Consider the following 25,665-nt stretch of genomic DNA (forward strand, 5'->3'; position numbering starts at 1 on the left):
TTAGGGGGTGTTAGGGTTAGGCTTAGATTTAGGGGTTAATACATTTAATATAGTGGCGGCGACATTGGGGGCGGCAGATTAGGGGTTAATAAATGTAGGTAGTTGGTGGCGATGTTAGGGACAGTAGATTAGGGGTTAATAATATTTAACTAATGTTTGCGAGGCGGGAGTGCGGCGGATTAGGGGTTAATATGTTTATTATAGTGGCAGCGATGTCGGGAGCGGCAGATTAGGGGTTAATAAGTATAATGTAGGTGTCGGCGATGTCGGGGGCGGCATATTATAATTTTTCTGTCAAAATGATGCTTGTTCCACGCTCTCTAGGAGGCCAAATGCAATTTGTAAATGCTGCAAATAACTAGTTATGCAATTGGCAGCATTTTGAAAACCTAGGTTACAGCTTTTGCATTTTGGCCTTTCTAGGGATCGTGGAAAAAAGCAAAATGTTTTACACAAAAGCAACAAGTGTTTATTGTTGTTTGTTCTTGATATGGACCAGGTTCTGTTGATTCAGCAACATATCTCTGTGTTTTAGGAAGGCTATTACATATTGGCTGACAATACCATAGCACACATACATATATTTATCTCTCTGTTATTTGGTAGGAAGAAGTCTTTGAAGAAACTCTCCCTATCATAAAATCTTGTGTGGATGGTTATAACGTTTGCATTATGGCTTATGGGCAGACCGGTTCTGGGAAAACATTTACTATGATGGGGCCTGAACAAAGTCCAGGAGTTAATATCAGGTAGGTTGTTGCTTCATAAAGCATGTCATTGTTTTAAATCAAGTCATTTAATTGCAATATGGTAACACCAATATAACTACATTTATATGATAATTAATGATAATGTCTGCTCCAAGACAAAAAGTGATTCACTGCTTCATGACAAAAGCGAGTGGACATGATACGAAGTAGCGGATCATGTCCGCCGCACATTGATAAATGCCGACAGCATATGCTGTTGGAATTTATCATTGCACCAGAAGCTCTTGTGAACTGCTCTTGTGAACTGCAGATTCACGGCCAATCAGCCGCTAGCAGGGGGTGTCAATCAACCCGATCGGGTTGATTTCTGTCCACCGCCTCAGAGCAGGCGGACAAGTTATGGAGCAGTGGTCTTTAGACAGCTGCTTCATAACTTCTGTTTCCGGAGAGCCTGAAAGCTCGCTGGAAACAAGGGGCATCAAGCTTGATAAATATGACCCTAAAACTTTACACTTTTATATTTAAACTAATGTAATTTGTTATAAAAATATTCATACTATTTTCAGGTTTATCTTTGCTTTGAATACATCATTGTATCTTACATTTACTTATCATTTAATGTCCCTTTTAACGGACATGAAACATAAAAAAAATTTCTTTCATGATTCAGATGGAACAACTCTCCAAGTTTCTTTTATTATACAATTTATATAAATGTTATATTGCTGCTCCTTCAACAAAGGACACAAAGAGAATGAAGGAAATTTGATCATAGAAGTAAATTAGAAAGTTGTTTAAAATTGTATTTTCTGAATCATGAAAGAAAACTTTTGAGTTTGATGACCTTTTAACACACAATTCCTGGTTATATGATGAATACAAATATTAACAAATCGAGGGATTGTGTGATGCTTTATATTTCTTCCTAAAAGACAGGATTTTGAAAAGAAACAGAAATCATAACACACACACAATGATAAAATGAGTTTTGGGTCACATGATTCCTATTGGTGTGTGTTATAGTATAGAAGCACTAAAATTGCAATTCATATGCAAGACATCTGCACAGAAGAGGTTAAATGCGTATTTGAAGTTCGTCAATAACAATTTATCTCTGAACAACAGTGAACCAGTATATTAAAGGTGTCATAGGATTCATTATCGTAGCTGTTGCCAAGAGCACAATCTGCTAATTTATTCCCAGTAGTGTGTTTTCAGAGTTATTGCAGCCTCTATAATGTTGCTATTGTTATTCGGAGAGACACAATTCTTACAATTAAAAAAAAGCTTTTACAGGATAATGTAAAACTTTGAAGCTTCAAGGCTACTGTTAATTAGGGTGTTATAACAAAAATTAAATGCATTTAGTAATAGACAAATAGAAAAACTGGCCCTCATTACAAACTATCAGAATTTTCTTGTAAAAATATTGTGCACCAGTTTGGATAATTTAGGATTAGTTTTTCATTAGAAGGGTAATCATTTTAATTAAAGGGGCACTGTACTGTACATTTTTCTGTTAATGTGTTCCCCTTGACTTGTCATAACAGCTGCATAGCATTAATTGTATTGAAAAATTGTTCATTTATGTTTGTTCTTGCAAACCACGATCCATAATGAAAATGGCAAAACCTGAGTATCGACATGTGTGTATGACATCGAGATAAAATATGCAGATTAGCTCATCCAGAAGGCTCAATCTGAACAGGCATGTTCTTGAGATCAATGGGTGGTGGTTGAAAAGAGCGAAATTAATTATTTCAAATACAAAAATAAACATAAATTAGTCAATGTAAACACAATCAAGGGAAGCAAAGTTTATTGTGCAGTGTCCCTTTAACCCCTTAACTACTAGCAACGTACCCTGTACGTCACTGGTCCTTCTTTGGGGCTTGCATTTGTATTAGCGCAGTCTCGCCGCCAGCTGGCGGTGTGACCCGCACTATTATAACCAAAAAAAACCTTAACGACATGCAACGTATAGAGTACGTTGTGGTAATTAAGGGGTTAATAAAACCATTTAAATTAAGGCTACAATACATTTGGAAATCAAGCTAAACCCATGAATATACAGGGAGTGCAGAATTATTAGGCAAGTTGTATTTTTGAGGATTAATTTTATTATTGAACAACAACCATGTTCTCAATGAACCCAAAAATATCATTAATATCAAAGCTGAATAGTTTTGGAAGTAGTTTTTAGTTTGTTTTTAGTTATAGCTATTTTAGGGGGATATCTGTGTGTGCAGGTGACTATTACTGTGCATAATTATTAGGCAACTTAACAAAAAACAAATATATACCCATTTCAATTATTTATTTTTACCAGTGAAACCAATATAACATCTCAACATTCACAAATATACATTTCTGACATTCAAAAACAAATCAGTGACCAATATAGCCACCTTTCTTTGCAAGGACACTCAAAAGCCTGCCATCCATGGATTCTGTCAGTGTTTTGATCTGTTCACCATCAACATTGCGTGCAGCAGCAACCACAGCCTCCCAGACACTGTTCAGAGAGGTGTACTGTTTTCCCTCCTTGTAAATCTCATATTTGATGATGGACCACAGGTTCTCAATGGGGTTCAGATCAGGTGAACAAGGAGGCCATGTCATTAGATTTTCTTCTTTTATACCCTTTCTTGCCAGCCACGCTGTGGAGTACTTGGACGCGTGTGATGGAGCATTGTCCTGCATGAAAATCATGTTTTTCTTGAAGGATGCAGACTTCTTCCTGTACCACTGCTTGAAGAAGGTGTCTTCCAGAAACTGGCAGTAGGACTGGGAGTTGAGCTTGACTCCATCCTCAACCCGAAAAGGCCCCACAAGCTCATCTTTGATGATACCAGCCCAAACCAGTACTCCACCTCCACCTTGCTGGCGTCTGAGTCGGACTGGAGCTCTCTGCCCTTTACCAATCCAGCCACGGGCCCATCCATCTGGCCCATCAAGACTCACTCTCATTTCATCAGTCCATAAAACCTTAGAAAAATCAGTCTTGAGATATTTCTTGGCCCAGTCTTGACGTTTCAGCTTGTGTGTCTTGTTCAGTGGTGGTCGTCTTTCAGCCTTTCTTACCTTGGCCATGTCTCTGAGTATTGCACACCTTGTGCTTTTGGGCACTCCAGTGATGTTGCAGCTCTGAAATATGGCCAAACTGGTGGCAAGTGGCATCTTGGCAGCTGCACGCTTGACTTTTCTCAGTTCATGGGCAGTTATTTTGCGCCTTGGTTTTACCACACGCTTCTTGCGACCCTGTTGACTATTTTGAAGGAAACGCTTGATTGTTCGATGATCACGCTTCAGAAGCTTTGCAATTTTAAGAGTGCTGCATCCCTCTGCAAGATATCTCACTATTTTTTACTTTTCTGAGCCTGTCAAGTCCTTCTTTTGACCCATTTTGCCAAAGGAAAGGAAGTTGCCTAATAATTATGCACACCTGATATAGGGTGTTGATGTCATTAGACCACACCCCTTCTCATTACAGAGATGCACATCACCTAATATGCTTAATTGGTAGTAGGCTTTCGAGCCTATACAGCTTGGAGTAAGACAACATGCATAAAGAGGATGATGTGGTCAAAATACTCATTTGCCTAATAATTCTGCACTCCCTGTATATAAGAAACAACCATTTAAAGTTTTTTTTTCACAAACATTTTATCATATTTTCATGGAAGCAAACGATACCCAAGTTTTGCACAATAAAAATATGGCATCTAATTGATAATAATGTTAACTAATCTGTTTAAATGGAAGTTTATTCGCTTAACAAATAATATTAATTCTTATGTTTGCAATGAACAATTTTATATCATTTTATAATTAACATTTTTAATGTGTCCAACACATAATTAGACTAATCAATAAGTATTCTGATTATCATATTGTCTTTGTTTATAGGTTTCATACATTAAAGGTGTTATCAGAGCTAACTATAAACTAGAAGACAATTGTGTTTACAAACATATCTCTGCAACCCTTCTACGTGTTCCTGCTACCTTACACACATGCCTAGACATTCCTGAAATTCTTACATACAACCTCTATCGCTCTAGATTACAAGTGGAGCGTTAAAGGGCCATTATACACTAATTTTTTCTTTGCATAAATGTTTTGTAGATGATCTATTTATAAAGCCCATAAAGTTTTTTTTTTTTAAAAATGTATAATTTTGCTTATTTTTAAAGAACATTGCTCTGATTTTCAGACTCCTAACCAAGCCCCAAAGTTTTATTTGAATACCGTCAGCTACCTTTTCCAGCTTGCTCCTGTTTGTGTAAAGGGTCTTTTTATATATGCAAAAGAAGGGGGAGGAGGGGAGTGTCTTATTTCCCACTTGCAGTGGGCTTTCCAACTACCTTTTCAACAGAGCTATACTGAGAGCTTCTAAGTAAGTTTTTAAACCATTTTATACTGGATTTTTATATCAGTATCTGTGCATCTTATTCTTTATAGTAGTGTCTATTACATGCAGTTATATGAAAATGAGTGTATACTGTCCCTTTAATTTATCGCACACCCACAACCACATTACAAGTGGCAATTAGCGCTTATAAAACTAACCAGAGATCAGATCTCTGGTTAATTTTGTAAATGTCCACAAAATGCCCCCAAACTTAAGTGTAATATATTTTATTGAAAAATAAAAAAGGCAGCATCTTTATTTATTTATAAAATAACAGCGAAAAAAAAAAGTTTTTAGGGATTTAAAGTTGAGGGCTGTGGGGTGTTAGAAAAAACGCCATTGAAAAGTGCCTTTACATTGTGGTCTATGGGAACTGTGTGTTCCCAGTAAATATGTACAGGTATGTATATGCTTTTATACATTATAGGCGTGTACATATGTATTATTTATATGTGTATATACGTATTTATGTATTATTTATATGTGTATATATGTATTATTTATATGTGTATATATGTATTTATGTATTATTTATATGTGTATATATGTATTTACACAGGCATATATACATATTTAAAAACCTAAATACATATGTGTACATATATATAAAAAGAAACAAGTGCACTGGGGCGCTTTGCAGACAAGTAGCTGAAAACATGAAAACTCATATTTATGTAATACAATTGCACTCAAGTTATAAGGGGTTTATCGTGGGTGTTTGCTCTCCTTGGGCTTATTGCTCAAATTAAGAGTTGAAAGCAAACACGATCGCTTGAGCACAATGACGATTTACGCTAGAATGATTACCGTGACTTCAGAGTTCTGGTTAACTGTTTTGCAAAACAAAAAAAGTTGCACAAAACACATCAAAAATACGTTACAAAGTACACTTACACTCATAATAACACCATCTAAAAAAATTAATTAGCGAAAGCGATACTTTGCGCTCCACTTGTAATCTGGCCCTTAGTGTTTAAAGGGAAAGTCTAGTCAAAATTAAACTTTCATTATTCAGATTGTGCATGTAATTTTAAACAACTTTCCAATTTACTGTATATCATATCAAATTTGCTTTGTTCTCTTGGTATTGTTAGTTGAAAGCTAAACCTAGGTAGGCTCATATGATAATTTCTAAGCCCTTGAAGGCCGCCTCTTATCTGAATGCATTTGATAGTTTTTACAGCTAGAGGGCATTAGTTCATGTGTGCCATATAGCTAACATTGTGCTCACGCCCGTGAGTTACTTGTGAGGGGGCACTGACTGGCTAAAATGCAAGTCTGTCAAAAGAACTGAAATTAGGGGGCAATCTGCAGAGTCTTAGATACAAGTTATTCACAGAGGTAAAAAAAAAGTATATTAATATAACAGTGTTGGTTATGTAAAACTGGGGAATGGGTAATAAAGGGATTATCTATCTTTGTAAACAATAAAAATTCTGGAGTAGACTGTCCCTTTAATGTCATATACCTACTCAAACATGACATTTTCATGAAGGATTTAAAAAAAAAGTATATTTTAGTTATCAGATCTAAATATTCCTAGACCCAATTTCATCCCTTCAAAAGTATTTATTACTCTCTATATACGTACCATTTTATATCCCAATGGATAAATATTTCAGGCTTTTTAACTTTTACTTTTTTATTATTATTATTCAGCTAGATTACGAGTTTGGCATTATGAGTGGCGTTATTAGTGAAAAAGCATCGTTATGCTTCATAACGCTGCTTTTTCCCTAACGCCGCTATTACAAGTCTTGTAGGTATAGGTGTACCGCACACCTTTTCTCTTGTAAGGTGTATCCAGTCCACGGATCATCCATTACTTGTGGGATATTCTCATTCCCAACAGGAAGTTGCAAGAGGACACCCACAGCAGAGCTGTAATATAGCTCCTCCCCTAACTGTCATAGCCAGTCATTCTCTTGCAAGTCTCAACAAGCTAGGATGTTGTAGGAGAGAGTGGTTAAATATAGTTAGTTTATTTTCTTCAATCAAAAGTTTGTTATTTTTAAATAGTACCGGAGTTGTGCTATTTTATCTCAGGCAGTAAATAGAAGAAGAATCTGCCTGAGTTTTCTATGATCTTAGCAGGTTGTAACTAAGATCCATTGCTATTCTCACATATGTCTGAGGGGATTACACAGATGAGGTAACTTCAGCGAGAGAATGGCGTGCAGTTTATTCTGCTATCAGGTATGTGCAGTTATAATTTTTTCTAGAGATGGAAAACACTAGAAAATGCTGCTGATACCGGATTAATGTAAGTTAAGCCTGAATACAGTGATTTAATAAGGACTGGTATCATGCTTACTCCCAGGGGTAATACCCTTATGATATTGCAATATAAACGTTTGCTGGCATGTTTAATCATTTTTATATATGCATTGGTGATAAAACTTTATTGGGGCCTAGTTTTTTCCACCTGCTGGCTTAAATTTTGACTAGAAACAGTTTTACTGAGGCTTTCCACTGTTATAGTATAAAAGTTACAGTTGGTGCAGTTAAAATTACAAACTGTGACATCCAGCTTCCCTCAGGAGTCCCCTGTATGCTATAGGACATCTCTAAAGGGCTCAAAGGCTTTCCAAAGTCGTTTATTGGGGAAGGTAGGACCACAGCTTGCTGTGGCAGTTGGTTGTGACTGTTAAAAAAAAAAAAAAAAGTCTATTTAGTTTTTTTGATCCGTTTTTTGAACTAAGGGGTTAATCATCCATTTGCAAGTGGGTGCAATGCTCTGTTAGCCTATTACATACACTGTAAAAATTTCGTTTGATTTACTGCATTTTTCCACTGTTTTTCAAATTCTGACAAAATTTGTTTCTCTTAAAGGCACAGTACCGTTTTTTATATTTGCTTGTTAACTTGATTTAAAGTGTTTTCCAAGCTTGCTAGTCTCATTGCTAGTCTGTATAAACATGTCTTACATAGAAGAAACTCCTTGTTCATTATGTTTAAAAGCCATGGTGGAACCCCCTCTTAGAATGTGTACCAAATGTACTGATTTCATTTTATGCAATAAAGATCATATTCTGTTTTTAAAAAAATTATCACCAGAGGAATCTGACGAGGGGAAAGTTATGCCGACTAACTCTCCCCACGTGTCAGACCCTTTAACTCCCGCCCAAGGGACTCACGCTCAAATGGCGCCAAGTACATCTAGGGCGCCCATAGCGTTTACTTTACAAGACATGGTGGTAGTCATGGATAATACACTGTCAGCGGTATTAGCCAGACTACCTGAACTGAAGGTTAGCGAGATAGCTCTGGGGTGAGACAAAATGCAGAGCATACTGACGCTTTAAGAACCATGTCTGATACTGCCTCACAATATGCAGAAGCTGAGGAAGGAGAGCTTCAGTCAGTGGGTGATGTTAATGACTCAGGAAAGATACCTGATTCTAATATTTCTACATTTAAATTTAAGCTTGAACACCTCCGCGTGTTACTTAGGGAGGTTTTAGCTGCTCTGAATGACTGTGATACCATTGCAGTGCCAGAGAAATTTTGTAGACTGGATAAATGCTTTGCAGTGCCGGTGTGTACTGATGTTTTTCCAATACCTAAAAGGTTTACAGAAATTATTAATAAGGAATGGGATAGACCAGGTGTGCCGTTCTCTTCCCCTCCTATTTTTAGAATTTTTTTTCCAATAGACGCCACCACACGGGACTTATGGCAGACAGTCCCTAAGGTGGAGGGAGCAGTTTCTACTCTAGCAAAGCGTACTACTATCCCTGTCGAGGACAGTTGTGCTTTTTTAGAGCCAATGGATAAAAAATTAGAAAGTTACCTTAAGAAAATATTTATTCAACAAGGTTTTATCCTACAGCCCATTGCATGCATTGCCCCTGTCACTGCTGCTGCGGCGTACTGCTTTGAGTCTCTGGAAGAGGCTTTACAGGTAGAGACTCCATTGGATGACATACTTTGCAAACTTAGAGCACTTAAGCTAGCCAATTATTTTATTACTGATGCCATTGTTCATTTGAATAAACTAACGGCTAAGAATTCTGGTTTTGCTATACAGAGCGCTATGGCTTAAATCATGGTCAGCTGACATGACTTTAAAATCTAAGCTACTTAACATTCCCTTCAAGGGGCAGACCCTATTCGGGCCTGGTTTGAAGGAGATTATTGCTGATATCACGGGAGGAAAAGGTTGTGCCCTTCCTCAGGACAGGTCCAAATCTAGGGCCAAAAAGTCTAATTTTCGTGCCTTTCGAAACTTCAAGGCAGGTGCGGCATCAACTTCCTCTAATAATAAACAAGAGGGAACTTTTGCTCAATCCAAGACGGTCTGGAGACCAAACCAGACCTGGAAAAAAGGTAAGCAGGTCAAAAAGCCTGCTGCTGCCTCTAAGACAGCATGAAGGAACGACCCCCTATCCGGTAACGGATCTAGTAGGGGGCAGACTTTCACTCTTCGCCCAGGCGTGGGCAAGAGATGTTCAGGATCCCTGGGCATTGGAAATTATATCCCAGGGATATCTTCTGGACTTCAAAGCTTCCCCCCCCCAAAAGGGAGATTTCACCTTTCACAATTATCTGCAAACCAGATAAAGAGTGAGGCATTCTTACACTGTGTACGAGACCTCCTAGTTATGGGAGTGATCCATCCAGTTCCAAAGGAGGAACAGGAACAGGGTTTTTACTCAAATCTGTTTGTGGTTCCCAAAAAAGAGGGAACCTTCAGACCGATTTTGGATCTAAAGATCTTAAACAAATTCCTCAAAGTTCCGTCGTTCAAGATGGAAACTATTCGTACCATCCTACCACTGATCCAGGAGGATCAATATATGACTACAGTGGATCTAAAGTATGCTTATCTTCACATTCCGATACACAAAGATCATCATCAGTTTCTCAGGTTTGCCTTTCAAGACAGGCATTACCAGTTGTAGCTCTTCCCTTTGGATTAGCTACAGCCCCAAGAATCTTTACAAAGGTTCTAGGGTCGCTTTTGGCGGTCCTAAGGCCGCGGGGCATAGCAGTAGCCCCTTATTTAGACGACATCCTGATACAGGCGTCAAACTTCCAAATTGCCAAGTCTCATGCGGACGTAGTACTGGCATTTCTGAGGTCGCATGGGTGGAAAGTGAATGAGGAAAAGTGTTCTCTATCCCCACTCACAAGAGTTTCCTTTCTAGGGACTCTGATAGATTCTGTAGAAATGAAAATTTACCTTGACGGAGTCCAGGTTATCAAAGCTTCTAAATTCCTGCGCCCTTTGGTGGCTCAGTGTATGGAAGTAATCCGCTTAATGGTAGCGGCAATGGACATAGTGCCGTTTGCATGCTTACATCTCAGACTGCTGCAACTATGCAGGCTCAGTCAGTGGAGCGGGGATTACACAGATTTGGCCCCTCAACTGAATCTGGACCAAGAGACCAGGGATCCTCTTCCCTGGTGGCTATCTCGGGTCCATCTGTCCAAAGGTATGACCTTCGCAGGCCAGATTGGACTATTGTAACAACAAATGCCAGCCTTCTAGGTTGGGGTGCAGTCTGGAACTACCTGAAGGCTCAGGGATCGTGGACTCAGGAGGAGTCTCTCCTTCCAATAAATATTCTGGAACTAAGAGCGATATTCAAGGCTCTTCAGGTTTGGCCTCAGTTAGCAACTCTGAGGAACATCAGATTTCAGTCGGTCAACATCACGACTGTAGCTTACATCAACCATCGAGGGGGAACAAGAAGTTCCCTAGAGATGTTAGAAGTTTCAAAAATAATTCACTGGGCAGAGATTCACTCTTGCCACCTATCAGCTATCCATATCCCAGTTGTAGAGCACTGGGAGGCAGATTTTCTAAGTCGTCAGCCTTTTCATCCGGGAGAGTGGGATCTCCATCCGGAGGTATTTGCACAACTGATTCTCCGTTGGGGCAAACCAGAACTGGATCTCATGGCGTCTCGCCAGAACGCCAAGCTTCCGTGTTACGGATCCAGGTCCAGGGATCCCAAGGCGACACTGATAGATACTCTAGCAGCACCCTGGTCTTTCAACCTGGCTTATGTGTTTCCACCGTTTCCTCTGCTCCCTCGACTGATTGCCAAGATCAAGCATGAGAGAGCATCGGTGATTCTGATAGCACCTGCGTGGCCACGCAGGACCTGGTATGCAGATCTAGTGGACATGTCATCCTTTCCACCATGGTCTCTGCCTCTGAGACAGGACCTTCTACTTCAGGGTCCTTTCAACCATCCAAATCTAATTTCTCTGAGGCTGACTGCCTGGAGATTGAATGCTTGATTTTATCAAAGCGTGGCTTCTCCGAGTCAGTTATTGATACCTTAATACAGGCACGAAAGCCTGTCACCAGGAAAATTTACCATAAGGTATGGCGTAGATATCTTTATTGGTGTGAATCCAAGGGTTACTCATGGAGTAAGGTCAGGATTCCTAGGCCTAGATTTAGAGTTCGGCGGTAGCCGTCAAAACCAGCGTTAGAGGCTCCTAACGCTGGTTTTGGGCGCCCGCTGGTATTTGGAGTCAGTGATTAAAGGGTCTAACGCTCACTTTTCAGCCGCGACTTTTCCATACCGCAGATCCCCCTACGCCATTTGCGTAGCCTATCTTTTCAATGGGATCTTTCTAACGCTGGTATTTAGAGTCGTTTCTGCAGTGAGCGTTAGAGCTCTAACGACAAGATTCCAGCCGCCTGAAAATAGCAGGAGTTAAGAGCTTTCTGGCTAACGCCGGTTTATAAAGCTCTTAACTACTGTACCCTAAAGTACACTAACACCCATAAACTACCTATGTACCCCTAAACCGAGGTCCCCCCACATCGCCGCCACTCGATTAAAATTTTTAACCCCTAATCTGCCGACCGCCACCTACGTTATACTTATGTACCCCTAATCTGCTGCCCCTAACACCGCCGACCCCTGTATTATATCTATTAACCCCTAACTTGCCCCCCACAACGTCGCCGCAAGCTACTTAAAATAATTAACCCCTAATCTTCCGACCGCAAATCGCCGCCACCTACGTTATCCCTATGTACCCCTAATCTGCTACCCCTAACATCGCCGACCCCTATGTTATATTTATTAACCCCTAATCTGCCCCCCACAACGTCGCCGACACCTACCTACACTTATTAACCCCTAATCTGCCGAGCGGACCTGAGCGCTACTATAATAAAGTTATTAACCCCTAATCCGCCTCACTAACCCTATCATAAATAGTATTAACCCCTAATCTGCCCTCCCTAACATCGCCGACACCTACCTTCAATTATTAACCCCTAATCTGCCGACCGGAGCTCACCGCTATTCTAATAAATGTATTAACCCCTAAAGCTAAGTCTAACCCTAACACTAACACCCCCCTAAGTTAAATATAATTTTTATCTAACGAAATAAATTAACTCTTATTAAATAAATAATTCCTATTTAAAGCTAAATACTTACCTGTAAAATACATCCTAATATAGCTACAATATAAATTATAATTATATTATAGCTATTTTAGGATTAATATTTATTTTACAGGCAACTTTGTAATTATTTTAACCATGTACAATAGCTATTAAATAGTTAAGAACTATTTAATAGTTACCTAGTTAAAATAATTACAAATTTACCTGTAAAATAAATCCTAACCTAAGATATAATTAAACCTAACACTACCCTATCAATAAAATAATTAAATAAACTACCTACAATTACCTACAATTAACCTAACACTACACTATCAATAAATTAATTAAACACAATTGCTACAAATAAATAAAATTAAATAAACTATCTAAAGTACAAAAAATAAAAAAGAACTAAGTTACAGAAAATAATAAAATATTTACAAACATAAGAAAAATATTACAACAATTTTAAACTAATTACACCTACTCTAAGCCCCCTAATAAAATAACAAAGCCCCCCAAAATAAAAAATTCCCTACCCTATTCTAAAATACAAATATTACAAGCTCTTTTACCTTACCAGCCCTGAACAGGGCCCTTTGCGGGGCATGCCCCAAGAATTTCAGCTCTTTTGCCTGTAAAAAAAAACATACAATACCCCCCCCCCAACATTACAACCCACCACCCACATACCCCTAATCTAACCCAAACCCCCCTTAAATAAACCTAACACTACCCCCCTGATGATCTTCCTACCTTGTCTTCACCATGCCAGGTTCACCGATCCGTCCTGGCTCCAAGATCTTCATCCAACCCAAGCGGGGGCTAGACATCCACTGAAGAAGTCCAGAAGAGGGTCCAAAGTCTTCCTCCTATCCGGCAAGAAGAGGACATCCGGACCGGCAAACATCTTCTCCAAGCGGCATCTTCTATCTTCTTCCATCCGATGACGACCGGCTCCATCTTGAAGACCTCCAGCGCGGATCCATCCTCTTCTTCCGACGACTAGACGACGAATGACGGTTCCTTTAAGGGACGTCATCCAAGATGGCGTCCCTCGAATTCCGATTGGCTGATAGGATTCTATCAGCCAATCGGAATTAAGGTAGGAATTTTCTGATTGGCTGATGGAATCAGCCAATCAGAATATAGTTCAATCCGATTGGCTGATCCAATCAGCCAATCAGATTGAGCTCGCATTCTATTGGCTGTTCCGATCAGCCAATAGAATGCGAGCTCAATCTGATTGGCTGATTGGATCAGCCAATCGGATTGAACTATATTCTGATTGGCTGATTCCATCAGCCAATCAGAAAATTCCTACCTTAATTCCGATTGGCTGATAGAATCCTATCAGCCAATCGGAATTCGAGGGACGCCATCTTGGATGACGTCCCTTAAAGGAACCGTCATTCGTCGTCTAGTCGTCGGAAGAAGAGGATGGATCCGCGCTGGAGGTCTTCAAGATGGAGCCGGTCGTCATCGGATGGAAGAAGATAGAAGATGCCGCTTGGAGAAGATGTTTGCCGGTCCGGATGTCCTCTTCTTGCCGGATAGGAGGAAGACTTTGGACCCTCTTCTGGACTTCTTCAGTGGATGTCTAGCCCCCGCTTGGGTTGGATGAAGATCTTGGAGCCAGGACGGATCGGTGAACCTGGCATGGTGAAGACAAGGTAGGAAGATCATCAGGGGGGTAGTGTTAGGTTTATTTAAGGGGGGTTTGGGTTAGATTAGGGGTATGTGGGTGGTGGGTTGTAATGTTGGGGGGGGGGGTATTGTATGTTTTTTTTTACAGGCAAAAGAGCTGAAATTCTTGGGGCATGCCCCGCAAAGGGCCCTGTTCAGGGCTGGTAAGGTAAAAGAGCTTGTAATATTTGTATTTTAGAATAGGGTAGGGAATTTTTTATTTTGGGGGGCTTTGTTATTTTATTAGGGGGCTTAGAGTAGGTGTAATTAGTTTAAAATTGTTGTAATATTTTTCTTATGTTTGTAAATATTTTATTATTTTCTGTAACTTAGTTCTTTTTTATTTTTTGTACTTTAGATAGTTTATTTAATTTTATTTATTTGTAGCAATTGTGTTTAATTAATTTATTGATAGTGTAGTGTTAGGTTAATTGTAGGTAATTGTAGGTAGTTTATTTAATTATTTTATTGATAGGGTAGTGTTAGGTTTAATTATATCTTAGGTTAGGATTTATTTTACAGGTAAATTTGTAATTATTTTAACTAGGTAACTATTAAATAGTTCTTAACTATTTAATAGCTATTGTACATGGTTAAAATAATTACAAAGTTGCCTGTAAAATAAATATTAATCCTAAAATAGCTATAATATAATTATAATTTATATTGTAGCTATATTAGGATGTATTTTACAGGTAAGTATTTAGCTTTAAATAGGAATTATTTATTTAATAAGAGTTAATTTATTTCGTTAGATAAAAATTATATTTAACTTAGGGGGGTGTTAGTGTTAGGGTTAGACTTAGCTTTAGGGGTTAATACATTTATTAGAATAGCGGTGAGCTCCGGTCGGCAGATTAGGGGTTAATAATTGAAGGTAGGTGTCGGCGATGTTAGGGAGGGCAGATTAGGGGTTAATACTATTTATGATAGGGTTAGTGAGGCGGATTAGGGGTTAATAACTTTATTATAGTAGCGCTCAGGTCCGCTCGGCAGATTAGGGGTTAATAATTGTAGGTAGGTGTCGGCGACGTTGTGGGGGGCAGATTAGGGGTTAATAAATATAACATAGGGGTCGGCGATGTTAGGGCAGCAGATTAGGGGTACATAGGGATAACGTAGGTGGCGGCGGTTTACGGAGCGGCAGATTAGGGGTTAAAAGTGTAATGCAGGGGTCAGCGATAGCGGGGGCGGCAGATTAGGGGTTAATAAGTGTAAGGTTAGGGGTGTTTAGACTCGGGGTACATGTTAGGGTGTTAGGTGCAGACTTAGGAGGTGTTTCCCCATAGGAAACAATGGGGCTGCGTTAGGAGCTGAACGCTGCTTTTTTGCAGGTGTTAGGTTTTTTTTCAGCTCAAACAGCCCCATTGTTTCCTATGGGAGAATCGTGCACGAGCACGTTTTTGATGCCGGCCGCGTCCGTAAGCAACTCTGGTATCGAGAGTTGCATTTGCGGTAAAAATGCTCTACGCTCCTTTTTTGGAGCCTAACGCAGCATTTGTTTGAACTCTCGATACCAGAGTTAAATTTATGGTGCGGCCAGAAAAAAACCCGCGGAGCGTTAACAGCCCTTTTACCGCCGAACTCTAAATCTAGGCCCTAGGATTTTATCTTTTCTCCAAGAAGGTTTGGAAAAAGGATTGTCAGCTAGTTTCTTAAAGGGACAGATTTTTGCTCTCTCTATTCTTTTGCAATAGCGTCTGGCAGATGTTCCAGACGTTCAGGCATTTTGTCAGGCTTTAGTTTGAATCAAGCCTGTGTTTAAACCTGTTGCTCCACCATGGAGCTTAAACTTGGTTCTTAAGGTTCTTCAAGGAGTTCCGTTTGAACCTCTTCATTCCATAGATATCAAACTTTTATCTTGGAATCTTGGAAAGTTCTTTTTTTTTTTGGTAGCTATTTCCTCGGCTCATAGAGTCTCTGAGCTATCTGCCTTACAATGTGATTCTCCTTATCTGATTTTTCATACGGATAAGGTAGTCCTGCGTACCAAACCTGGGTTCTTACCTTAGGTGGTATCTAACAAGAATATCAATCAAGAGATTGTGGTTCCATCCTTGTGTTACACAATCTGGACGTGGTCTGTGCTACTAAAGATTTTCGTCAAACATCTGCTTTGTTTGTTGTCTACTCTGGACAGAGGAGAGGTCAAAAGGCTTTGGCAACCTCTTTTTCTTTTTGGCTAAGAAGCTTAATCCGCTTAGCCTATGAGACTGCTGGACAGCAGCCTCCTGAAAGGATTACAGCTCATTCCACTAGAGCTGTGGCTTCCACTTGGGCCTTTAAAAATGAGGCTTCTGTTGAACAGATTTGCAAGGCGGCGACTTGGTCTTCGCTTCATACTTTTTCAAAATTTTACAAATTTGATACTTTTGCTTCTTCGGAGGCTATATTTGGGAGAAAGGTTTTACAGGCAGTGGTTCCTTCCATTTAAATTCCTGCCTTGTCCCTCCCTTCATCCGTGTACTTTAGATTTGGTATTGGTATCCCACAAGTAATGGAAGATCCGTGGACTGGATACACCTTACAAGAGAAAACACAATTTATGCTTACCTGATAAATTTATTTCTCTTGTGGTGTATCCAGTCCACGGCCCGCCCTGTCATTTTAAGGCAGGTAATTTTTAAATTTAAACTACAGTAACCACTACACCCTATGGTTCCTCCTTTCTCGGCTTGTTTTCGGTCGAATGACTGGCTATGACAGTTAGGGGAGGAGCTATATTACAGCTCTGCTGTGGGTGTCCTCTTGCAACTTCCTGTTGGGAATGAGAATATCCCACAAGTAATGGATGATCCGTGGACTGGATACACCACAAGAGAAATAAATTTATCAGGTAAGCATAAATTGTGTTTTTGGCCATCACACAAGGTCAGTACCGCACTTTTAAAAAAGTCCTTTTTCAATGGAACTTCCATAGCGCCGGTATTACGAGTTTGCCTGGGAGGCCAAAAAGTGAGCGGTACACCCTATAACCGACAAGATCTGTACCGCCATCTAAAGTCAGTAGTTATGAGTTTTACGTTACAAAGCTGTACCATAAAACTCGTAACTAAAGTGTTAAAAAGTACACTAACACCCATAAACTACCTATTAACCCCTAAACCGAGACCCTCCCGCATCGCAAACACTATAATAAGTTTATTAACCCCTAATCTGCCGCTCCTAGCCTACACTAAACTGCCAATGGCCCTAAAAAGAGCCTTTTGTGGGGCATTGCCTCAAAGAAATCAGCTCTTGTACCTGTAAAAAAAAAATACAAACACCCCCCAACAGTAAAACCCACCACCCAACCAACCAACCAACCCCCCTCCCCCCAAATAAAAGCCTATCTAAATAAACCTAAGCTAACCATTGCCCTAAAAAGGGCATTTGGATGGGCATTGCCTTTAAAAGGGCATTTAGCTCTTTTACATTGCCCAAACCCTAAGCTAAAAAAAAACCCCCACCAAAAAAACCCTTAAAAAACCTAACACTAACCCCCGACGATCCACTTACAGTTTTCACAGTCCGGACATCCATCCTCATCCAGCCGGCAAAGTCATCATCCAGGCGGCAAGAAGTCTTCATCCGGGCGGCCTCTTCCATCTTCATCCAGCCGGCGCGAAGCGGGTCCATCTTTAAGAGATTTGGCCCGGAGCATCCTCTTCTTACGATGGTCGCTGTAGAATGAAGTTTCCCTTTAAGTGACATCATCCAAGATGGCGTCCCTTACATTCCTATTGGCTGAAAGATTTCTATTAGCCAATAGGAATTAAAAGTGAAAAAAGCCTAAATAGGAATTATTTAGGTAATAATTGTAAGGTTTATTTAGCTTTATTTTATTTATATTTAAGTTAGGGGGTGCTAGGGTTAGGGTTAGACTTCGGCTTACGTTAGGGTTAGGGTTATGCTTAGGGTTATGTTTAGGGGTTAATATATTTATTTAGTGTTAGTGATGTTGGAGACCAGAGGTTTAGGGGTTAATAACTTTAGTATATTGGCGGCGACAGATTAGGGGTTAATAACTGTAATGTAGGTGGCGGCGATGTTAAGGGCGGCAGATTAGGGGTTAATAGTTTTATTTAGGTGGCGACGATGTTAAGAGTGGCAGATTAGGGATTAATACATTATGTAGGTTGCGGCGATGTCGAGGGCGGCAGATTAGGGGTGTTTAGACGTGGTTCTTATGTTAGGGTGTAAGGTTTAAACATAACTTTTTCTTTCCCTGCGTTACAGAGCTTTTGTTTCTGCAATCGTAGGTGTTAGGCTTCTTTTTTGCCGACTCTCCCCATTGATGTCTATGGGGAAATCGTGCACAAGCACGTCAAAGCAGCGCTTGTATTTCGGTGCAGTATGGAGCTCAACGCCACCATATCGCCCGCACAAGCCTGCTTTTTGTAAACCTGTAATAGCAGCGCTATAGGGAGGTGAAATAACGCCACTTTTGTGGCGGTCGTTAATTTCCCTATAGCGCTGAAAACTTGTAATCTAGCTGATTATTATTGAAAAAAAATCAGTTTGAAAGACAAAAAATGAATGTATTAATTTGCATGAGGCAAATAGCCATAGCGTATAGCTTTATTTTGTGGTATATTATCTTAAATAATCTAATCTTCATCTAACCAACACAGGTTGAGGCTTGTTAGGCAAATTGAGAGCTTACTCCAGCCAGTAATTATTAGGAGCCTGCAAAATTATATAGGAGCAGGTGGGGATATCTGTGTTAGCTGCATCTTCTATTTTATTTCCCAAATGTATAAAAAGTATTGCAAACAGAGCACAAAGTAATGAGAGCAGCACAGTGTTTTATATAACTGTACAGTATGTAAAGGGACAGTAAAGTCAAAATTAAACAGATACCAAAGAATACAAAGGACACCAAGAGAACACATAAAGTTTGGTAATGGAAGTACATTAGAAAGTTGTTCAGAATTTCATGTGCTCTCTGATACATTAAAGTTTAATTTTAAAGGAAAGCCGTGTAAACAGAAGATTAGGGGAGCTTTTACACATTGTAACACAAACTGCTTGTTTTCCTGGTTTCACATTCAAACCCTTTCTAATCCATGAGTAAACCCCATTTGTGGTTGTTTTTTTTAATCCATCAAATAACACATTTTCCACTGTTTTGCAATATTCTAATTTAATATGTCTTACATCAAGAAAACTAATTTTGGTCATTTTTATCCCCAATACCAATTCTTTTTTAATTTGCTGTGTGAATAAATTAATCTTGGGTGTTTTTTGGTATTATTTTAATTCCGTTAGATGCAAGGCCATGTGAACTAGTTCAGCCTCTTGAATTATACATGCAATATAACCAGAACATCAGGTTTTCTTACACACTAATTGAGTAAAGAGGCAAACAATTACAAGAAAAAAAATCGTAGGCTTTTTGTATGTCTCTTGCAATTAACTGGAATGTACCTTTTTTTTTATAATTTTTTATTTGAGGTTTGAAATAAGGCATACATTTAAGAGTGTAGCATAATAAAAATATGAAAATACAGACAGAATATGGTATATCAGTTTACATTTTCAAAATATATTCCTGCAAAGTAAACATCTATTATGTCAAATGATTGCCTAATGTTCTATATACCTCCCAAATGCTATATGAGGCCACTTTTAGACCTCCCCAAATAAACGAATCAGCTATAGGAGGTTGTTGCCAACACTGGAGACCACTTTTGGATCTCTAATGATAAACCTCATTTTTTTTTTTTTTTATTTTAAACATACATATAGTTAACCCCTATAATCAAATGTCAAATCTTAAAAAAAAGAGAAAATCTGCATATTGGAAACAATGGCCTCTCTTGGACCAATAACATTAGCATATACTTTAAAAAGGGAGCAATAGGGGAGACATATCAAGTATTAGACCTATAGGGCTACTCAAGCATCTTGGGTTAAGAAATAACTGAAGGACTATAATAATATGGAGCGCTTTAGCGTATATCATATTGTACAAAAACTGGACTATACCTTTTTAAATATCTCACAAACCACTTTGAAGGCCGGATTGGCCTACCGGTAAATTTCCCGGTGGGCTGCAGCTGCTGGGCTGGAGAGCTACAATTTAAAAGGGAGATTAATGGATGCAATTGGGTTGTAGGGTGCCTATACAACAACAATCTGGCACTTTTTTTATTTTTTATTAAAAGAATCCGTCTTTATTGAACAGTCAAAATTTTCGTTACAATGTTATAAATGTACTTTTCAAGTGACCTTATACTGCTTCTTTAGATTTTACATTTTTAGTAACAAACTTTGTTGAAATTCATTTGAATTTGTACTTGTGGGGTCCTGTGATATTCAAGTAATCTCGTGAGATTTTCTCTGTTGTGGGGCAAATTATCATATAAGAGTGGTGGCTGTTTGAGTAATGGGGAAATTAGGCCTGGCTGCCTAACCCCCCCCCCCCCCCCCCCGGTTATCCGATCCTTTCCACAATAATGTATTACACAAGTCTATGGATGAGACTCTTTTGTGGATTCACTGGGTGTTTTAGTGGGGCAGGTTTTAAGGTATTGTTCTCATAGGACTTGAGCTTCAATAAAAATATCTCTATTTCCCTTTTTGTAGTTGCTATACTCTTCCAATTCTAATAATTCCAAGACCTTGTGTCTCCACATTGTTGGGGAGGGGATATCTTTACTTTTCCAGTTTTTGGCAATAAGGACTCTGGCACTATTTAACATTATTTGGAAGAGAATGTGATTCTGTTTGGATAGAGGTTTATGAGGTTTGTTTATAACCAAATCAGGAGGTCATACCGGATAGTAGTCTGGAGAATGCACATGCATGTGAATTTTTTTAACTTTTCCTTTAGGAAAATTGTCGTAAAATTTTAAAAGTAAATTCTTAGATTAATATAAATTATATTACAATAAACAATACTGTAAAAATATATGAAAGTTATTATCATTGCACTACACTATGATTCTGAAATGAGAAAACATTCCTGTTTAAATAACCGTCAGTGAATGAAATCCAAATGACTATTGGGTTTCATATATTTCATATATTTGCAGCATTTTTTAAAAAAAATAAACGTTACCCTAAGAAAATTTTAATAACCAATAAATGAACAATTCACAATTGCTATCCATTTTATTTGCAATAACGCCAGATCCATCAAGGAGCTCCTACGTATATGTCAAGAAAGGAAAAGAGTCAAATATACCACAAAGGTAATGTATTTGATTTACTATATTATCCTTTAAAGGAACACAATTAAAATTGTAGTCAAAATTATACTTTAATGATTCAGATAGAGCACACAATTTTAAACAACTTTCCAATTTACTTCTATTATCAAAATGTACAGAATCTTTTTATATGCACACTTTCTGGGGCACCAGTTCCTCCTGAACATATGAAAGCATTTACAATATATATGCATGTTTTTTTGTGATTGGCTGATGGCTGTCACATGAAACAGGGGAAGGAAAGTGGAACTAACTTGGAAATTTGTCAGAAAAAAATCTACTACTCATTTGAAATTCAGACCAAGTGATTTTACATTGTCCTTTTATTATGCACTTGTTTATTATGCAATTCTACTAGATTATAAGCTGCTTTAACAAACTGAGACTTCTGGTTTAGTGTATATTAAGAACTGGCTTAATTTGTTTTCTCTTACTCAAAAGCAATTGCCACACATATGAAATATGTATTTTTTTTTATTCAATTAGATTTCAATGTTAGAGATATACAATGAAACCCTACGTGATCTTCTTTCACAAAACGGGAACAGCCAGTTGGAAATCAGATCACAAGGAAAATCTGTGACAGTACCTGGGTTAACAGAGACAGAAGTTGTGACAGAAGAAGATATAAAACATGCAATGGCATTTGGTGAAAAGAATAGGACAGTAGCTTCTACTAAGATGAACATAGAAAGGTATGTTTGGTCGGTAAATAACTTGTAACTGAATACTAAAAAACATTAAAGTCATCTTATTTCTTGGTTCTATTTCTATTTACATTTATTTTATTGTATTTCTTTTTCTATGTTTTCCTATCCTCTTTAATAAAACTGTGTGTTTTTATCCTGTTGGAGGATTATCCCTGACACCCGATAGCTTATCTGAGCATCTACCCCTAGGTAATATGGTAGTGCAGCTATGATAAGTTTTCAATTTTTAAAGTCACATAGCTTTGCAATGAAAGATGCATATTTCTGTATGTATGTGTGTGTTTACATATGGTTGAGAGTAAAAAAAAATGTACCTAAGTGACTCTATGTAACACACACTGAGCAGTGTTTTAACACTTTCCATGACTGATGGTCACATATAAGTCACTGAATATTTCACATTTATAACACCTAGAGCAATGTTTTTCGTCAGGGTACTCTAACAGGCCAGATTTTCGTGTTATCTGAGCTATCAGTGGAGCAGTAACCATGGTTACTAACTTGATGTCACCCATCAGCTGATTATTTCACTTCTGCTCGTTTCATAAAAAAAACTGGCCAGTTAGTGTGTCCTGAGGACTGGAGTTGAAAAACACTGACCTAGAGTGGTACATGTGTAGTGTCATTTCTTTCTTGGCGATATTTCTATTGCATAGAGGCACAGGAGGACTTTAAGGCTAGCTGCCACTAAGGCGACTTAAAGGGACAGTCTACTTGATTTTTTTTTATTGTTTAAGAAGATAGAGAAAGTCTTTACTACCCATTCCACAGATTGTTAAATTAATATACTTCATAAACTCTGCGTTTGCCTGTTTGTTAGCCCCTGCAGGCCGCCCCTCTTTTTAAATCCAGACAGCCAGAAAGTACTATTTCATGTGTGCTATATAGATAACATTGTGCTCGCTCCCGTGGAAAATGGTAGTGGTTATACAAGAACCAGCACTGACTGGCTAAAAATACATGCGTATAAAAAGCACTGAGATAAAGGGCAGACTGCAGTGGCTTAGATAAAGGTAATCATAGAGTTAAAAAGTATATTAACCCCTTATTCCCAAAATGAGGTATATATAGGTCATGCGGTACTTTGATATGTACGTCAGAGCTGCAAGAAGCTCCAGCAGTCTCAGCTGTTAAGTTACAGCCGAGAGCAGGAGTTCCTAAACTCCAGGGATCTGCTTGCATATGGAACCAAAGCATGATCGGTGCTCCAGTTCCATATGAAGGTAGATGACTGATTGTTACAGACGTCTGTAATGATCATCTTCTGGTGCCGGCAGGAGGTGTGCTAGACAAACCGGGAGATGGGTGGGTGGCCCAGCAGTGGAGGGAGTGGGATGGCCCTACACTGCAGAAAATAAAATAAGGGGAGAATACTTAAGATGGTGGTGACCAGTGGGGGGTGAGTGAGGGAAGATAGCTGTTTAGGAGGGATCAGGTAGGAATCAGGGGTTGGGAGGTGTCAGGTGTGAGAGTAATCTTTACACGACTGCTACAATTAACCTTACAAGCTACCTGATCAACCCATTAACTGCCGAGAATAATAGAAGTGTGTTGTGCAGCTGCAATTAGCAGCATTCTAATTAACAAAAACCAATGGCAGAGCCATGTATGTCTACTATTTCTGAAGAAATAGGATCCCAGAGAAGCTTTTACAACCATTTGTGCTATAATTGCACAAGCAGTATGTAAATAATTTAAGTGGGAAACCCAAAATTTGTGAAAATGTTCATTTTTTATATAATCACATTTGGCAGTGAAATGGTGGCATGAAATATAGATCAATACCTTGGGTTGTCTACTTAAAAAATATATATACAGTAGTTTGACAGGAAAATGAAAAAAAAAAAACACTGCTTTATTTCTGTTTAAATGGAGTGGCAGCAAAAATGCTAAAAATTCTCAGGTATTTTGACCAAGTTCTTCTCTGAAATTCCCGGTAGTAAAGGGGTTATAAAAAACTGGGGAATGGGCAATAAAGGGATTATCCATATTTTTAAACAATATCAATTTTCAAGTAGACTGTCCCTTTAAAAAATGTGTCCAATATTTAAAAGTGTCCAATATTTCTTTTTAAATTTTGTGGGACACACTACTGAAATACTGTTGCATTGAGTCCACGACACCTGTTTTTTTAAAAAAAATGCTTTAAGTCCCTTTATAGTAAATTGATAGGAAAAAGCTGAACTTAAAAAGCATAGCACACACAACAAATGATTACCAAATGATTTGGTTGGAAGATTCATACTGATACCACTCAAAGGGACAGAAAAGTCATAATTAGACATTCATGATTTAGAAAGAGCATACAATTTTAAACAACTTTCAAAGTTACTTCTACTATTTAATTGGCTTCCTTCTCTTGTTATCCTTTGTTAAAAGGTTTATCTAGGAAAGTTCAGGAGCAACAAAGAACCTAGGTTCTAGCTGCTGATTGGTGGCTGCATATATAAACCGTCATTGGCTCACCCATGTGTTCAGTTAGAAACCAGTAGTGCAATGCTGCTCATTCAACAAATGATAACAAGAGAATGAAGGACATTTGATAATAGAAGTAAACTGGTAAGTTGTTTAAAATTGAATGTCTACCTAAATCATGAAAGAAAATGTTTGGGCTTCATGTCCCTTCAATTAGATGTTTCAGTTACTTTGGTGTTAAATAGGGATATGTATTTGGATCCTTTGTTAGGATACTAATGCGAAGGAAGGTGGCCACTCGGCATTCGGCTGTGCAAATCCAGATCTTAGTGTGTTGCACTTTCAGAAGAAGAAATCCCGCTGCAAAAAGAGCTGAATGCCACAAGTGGCCACCTTCTTCCGTCTTCGGATCCTAGCGAAGGATCCAAATACAAATCCCTAGTGTTAAAGGAATCATTAATACTATTTTTCATGATAATTAATGTAGATCTTTTTCCTTTACATGGCACTGCATTTTTATTTTGTGCTCTCTAAGTTCACGTTCTCATCTCATGGTGATCTTGCGAGTTAATGGTGTCGATAGCATCTCTGGAGTGATATCTGCGTCTACGCTCACCTTATGCGACTTAGCTGGATCTGAACGAATTTCTAAGACTGAAGCGACAGGGCAGAGGTTGGTGGAGGCTGCTGCAATCAACAAGTCGCTGACTGCATTAGGACAGGTATTAAATCTTAAAGAAAAAAAAAAAGACTCCAATTTTATCAAAGAGAAAACTAACATTCTACTGTTTCAGTGTGTAATTTTAAAAGGTTCAAAACAAAGCTATTGTTTTTTAATAGAATAATAACTATAATAATCTTTATCATTAATTGACAACACAAGGGGGTATATTTATCATAGTGCGAGCGGACATAATACAATGCAGCGTATCATGTCCGCTGCACATCGATAAATGCCGACAGCATACTCTTTCGGCATTTATCATTGCACCAGCAGATCATATTCGATCTGGTTGATTTCTGTCCGCAGCCTCAGAGCAGGCGGACAAGTTATCGAGCTTCATAACGGCTGTTTCCGGCAAGCCTGAAGGATCGCGCGGAAACAGGGAAACATACGGAGCTTGATAAATCGGCCCCAAAGTCTTCATGTTCGTGTTTTGGCAAATTC

At 38.7% G+C, this 25,665-nt stretch overlaps 1 protein-coding gene across 1 annotated transcript in view; it reads left to right on the top strand.

Annotated features, from left to right (window-relative positions):
* The window catches only part of LOC128665000 (uncharacterized), a 60,595-nt gene extending 35,457 nt beyond the window's left edge, over window positions 1-25,138 (top strand). The window contains exons 3-5 of the mRNA XM_053719777.1: window positions 607-749; window positions 21,859-22,067; window positions 25,033-25,138. Coding sequence (XP_053575752.1) covers window positions 607-749; window positions 21,859-21,871 — 156 coding nt within the window. The 3' untranslated portion in view covers window positions 21,872-22,067; window positions 25,033-25,138. The remainder of the gene's footprint in view (window positions 1-606; window positions 750-21,858; window positions 22,068-25,032) is intronic.
* Window positions 25,139-25,665: the final 527 nt, after the last annotated feature.

The sequence above is a fragment of the Bombina bombina genome, chromosome 6 (assembly GCF_027579735.1).
Source record: "Bombina bombina isolate aBomBom1 chromosome 6, aBomBom1.pri, whole genome shotgun sequence".
Taxonomy (NCBI): domain Eukaryota; kingdom Metazoa; phylum Chordata; class Amphibia; order Anura; family Bombinatoridae; genus Bombina; species Bombina bombina.